Here is a 3,105-nt window from a genome sequence, read left to right as displayed (position 1 = left end):
CACACACACACACACACGCACACACACACACACACACACACACACACAGGCAAATCATAACATTGTGTTTAAGATATGCAACGCAAAAATAACTATTCATCTTTCATCTTCATGCGTCTTATTAGCTTTTTCATTTTATTAGCTTTTTACAAAATCGTATATCCATAAATATCAAAATAAATAAAATATAACTGAATTTATAATTTTGATGTATTAATGTAAAAGTTTTAATGCTATAATTATTACTATAAAAGAAAAATAATTTAGTCATCTTACATGTTTCATGTAAAAAATACAATATATCTTACTATGTAACAGTTACCAACTTTTAAAGTATTAATTATTTTAAAATAATTTTCCGGCATATATTTTTATATGTACACATATAATAATTATAATCACATAATTTTAAGAACTATAAACTGATATAAACTATATTATCGGCTTCAGCAGGAAAATGAAAAGTTATAATAAGAAAACAAATTAGAGATTGTTCTTTCTACTTATTATTTACAAATTAAAGATACCGTAATTTCAGACAAGATTTTTACATTATTGTTTTATATAATAATATGAAGAATTTCGGACATTTTATCTATATGAGATGAATAATATGTGACCACATCAATCAATTGACTGTCATTAATTATCAGATGCATATTTATATATATAATGGAGAATTTTTTTTTTCATTGGTTCATAATATATCAAAATTGCTTATTGCAAAAATATAAATGAATCATTTCAGGTAATAATAATATTTCAGTGGCGCAACACCTACAATGCCGAACGTTGTTACTTCACGCGCGTCTGTCCATACAAACTTGTTCCCAAGGAAAAATATCAATTGTAAGACCATCGAGAAAAGAGGCGCGCCCCTAGGGCATTGACATTGAACTTGGGATCCGGTTGTCGTAGTCTTCACATTTCTTCACGTTGTAAGTTTCGAAATGAAAACTGTTTTAACTTATTTGTTTAGAAGAGGCGTTAAGAAATTTCAAAAAGATGCAGAATTAAATTTCAAAATTTGTCCTTTTCTACTAAAATATATTATCAAATATTCTATTTATTAAAATATACTATTATATTAAATGTTGTAGGATTAGATCTCAATATTGTTCCTTTTGTCTTCTTTTTTCTAATGCGGTTTTTTTATTGATCCGCTGCAAGATGTTCTAGTATTTCGAGATAAAATGCAGGATTTTTTTTTTAATATCTCTCGAAGTTTGTAAATTTCGAATAGGAAAAAAGAAGATACAATGTAAGAACTGTATAATATTGTATAATACTGTAAGATTCTAAAAGTATATTAAATTATTGTTTTAATATAATTATTTATGTTGATTATAATAGTAATTATATATAGATCTGTTCTTTTTAGCTAAAGTTCTTGCACGGTTCATATTTCTTCCTTTTTTCTCCATGTTGGAGAAAAAAAAGAGAAAAAGTGAACCATGCAATAAATTCAGCTAAAATGGATAAATCTGTATAAGTACATGTATTAATTTGTCAGAAATTGATTGTCATACAATATATAATAAATTACACATAGAAGAATATAAAAAAATATTATATTCTCTATAAACTCCAATTAAGATGTTATAAGTCAATTAATATCTAAATGTAATTAGAAGATTTATAACATGTATATGTAAATACTGCATTTGCGCGTTATTTCTAATAATTTTGAAAATTTTGTGATAAATAATAAAATAGAAGCAAATTTGTTTTTTCTTTCAGTTATTATGACATAAAAATTATATATAAGACATCTATGGAATATCTTCTAATTTTTAACGAAATATTGTTATGTTCAAAATATTCTTTTTAAAATGTTCATATAAACATTCATATATTTTCAAAGTTTTTTCAAATTTTTATATACTTGTGCTATTTAAAAAATTTACTTGACGCGAATTAGAATAATTTTTAATGTAAGTATAACAAAACAAGACATTGTCCGATCTAATCGAATCTAATTTTCGGCTATTTCCAAACCCTGCGACTGTGTTTGGAATTTCGTTCCTCTTTTTCTTCTGACGCATATGGCGATGAAATTCTCGTCCTTCAGCCACGAACAGCCTTCTTCCTTTCCCCGCTCTTCCTGTCATCCGCTTGTCCTCGCCTTCATCACGCGTTACTATCGCCGTATATAAGAAAGCGATGATCAAGATCGTGTTCGAAAGCGAGGATCACCTCGATCAGCACAGTGCGCTAATAGACGTTACTTCTCACGGATCAGCAGTAACATATCTCTGAGATGTTCGTGAAAGTCTCGTGGGTCGCCGTAACAATAATCACGCTATTTTGCGTTTATACTTCCGGTGAGCTATCGATCATGTTTCTTTATTTTATTGTAGAAAAGCGATTTATGCGACTTTCCTCTAAATGACAATTATGATTTAACAGTATTATATATTATTTGTACTATGTTAGTAACTAAATATTTAAAAATTTATAAGAAAGTGTATACGTTAAAAAATTGTTTATTTTAGAAAGCTTTTATAACTGAATTTTGCAATACACATTTTAAAACATTTAATAATAAAAAAAATAATGTCTTGATTTTAAACATTAAAATTTATTTTGCAAATTGACTGTTTTCCATAATTTTTTAGTTTTTACATAAAGCGTTTGAAATATTTAAGTAATATTTTATTAAACTTATGTTTCGTACAAAGAGAGTAAAATTTTGTTAATAAATTTTTAATTAATTCGAAAAAAAAGCTCTAATCGGATTCGGCTATCGCTTATAAATAATTTCTGCAGTAATTCTTATCAGCCGTATATTAATAGCAATCAACATCTCGTGAAATTCTTTAAAAATATTTCTAAAAATATTTATCCATGACCGCATCCCTAATTTATGCGATACGTCAATCAATCTCAAGAATTTTCTTATTCCATCTCTGTAGGAAAGACTAATCTTTTCCTGTTATTATTGTGTTAACATTACAAATAACATTTATGATTTAAAATCTTATAAGAAAGGAATAATATCTAATGAATAAGATAATATATGAAATTTTTAATATACATATATATATGTGTGTGTGTGTGTGTGTGTGTGTGTGTGTGTGTGTGTATGTGTAGAAGTAAATTAAA

At 26.6% G+C, this 3,105-nt stretch overlaps 1 protein-coding gene across 1 annotated transcript in view; it reads left to right on the top strand.

Annotated features, from left to right (window-relative positions):
• Positions 1 to 2,260: 2,260 nt before the first annotated feature.
• Positions 2,261 to 3,105, top strand: part of LOC105620702 (lysozyme 2-like) — a 5,050-nt gene continuing 4,205 nt past the window's right edge. Inside the window, exon 1 of the mRNA XM_012202192.1 lies at positions 2,261 to 2,324. Coding sequence (XP_012057582.1) covers positions 2,261 to 2,324 — 64 coding nt within the window. The remainder of the gene's footprint in view (positions 2,325 to 3,105) is intronic.

The sequence above is a fragment of the Atta cephalotes genome (genome assembly GCF_000143395.1).
Source record: "Atta cephalotes unplaced genomic scaffold scaffold00028, whole genome shotgun sequence".
In the NCBI taxonomy this organism is placed as follows: Eukaryota; Metazoa; Arthropoda; class Insecta; order Hymenoptera; family Formicidae; genus Atta; species Atta cephalotes.
This window is presented reverse-complemented; position numbering and strand designations above follow the sequence as displayed.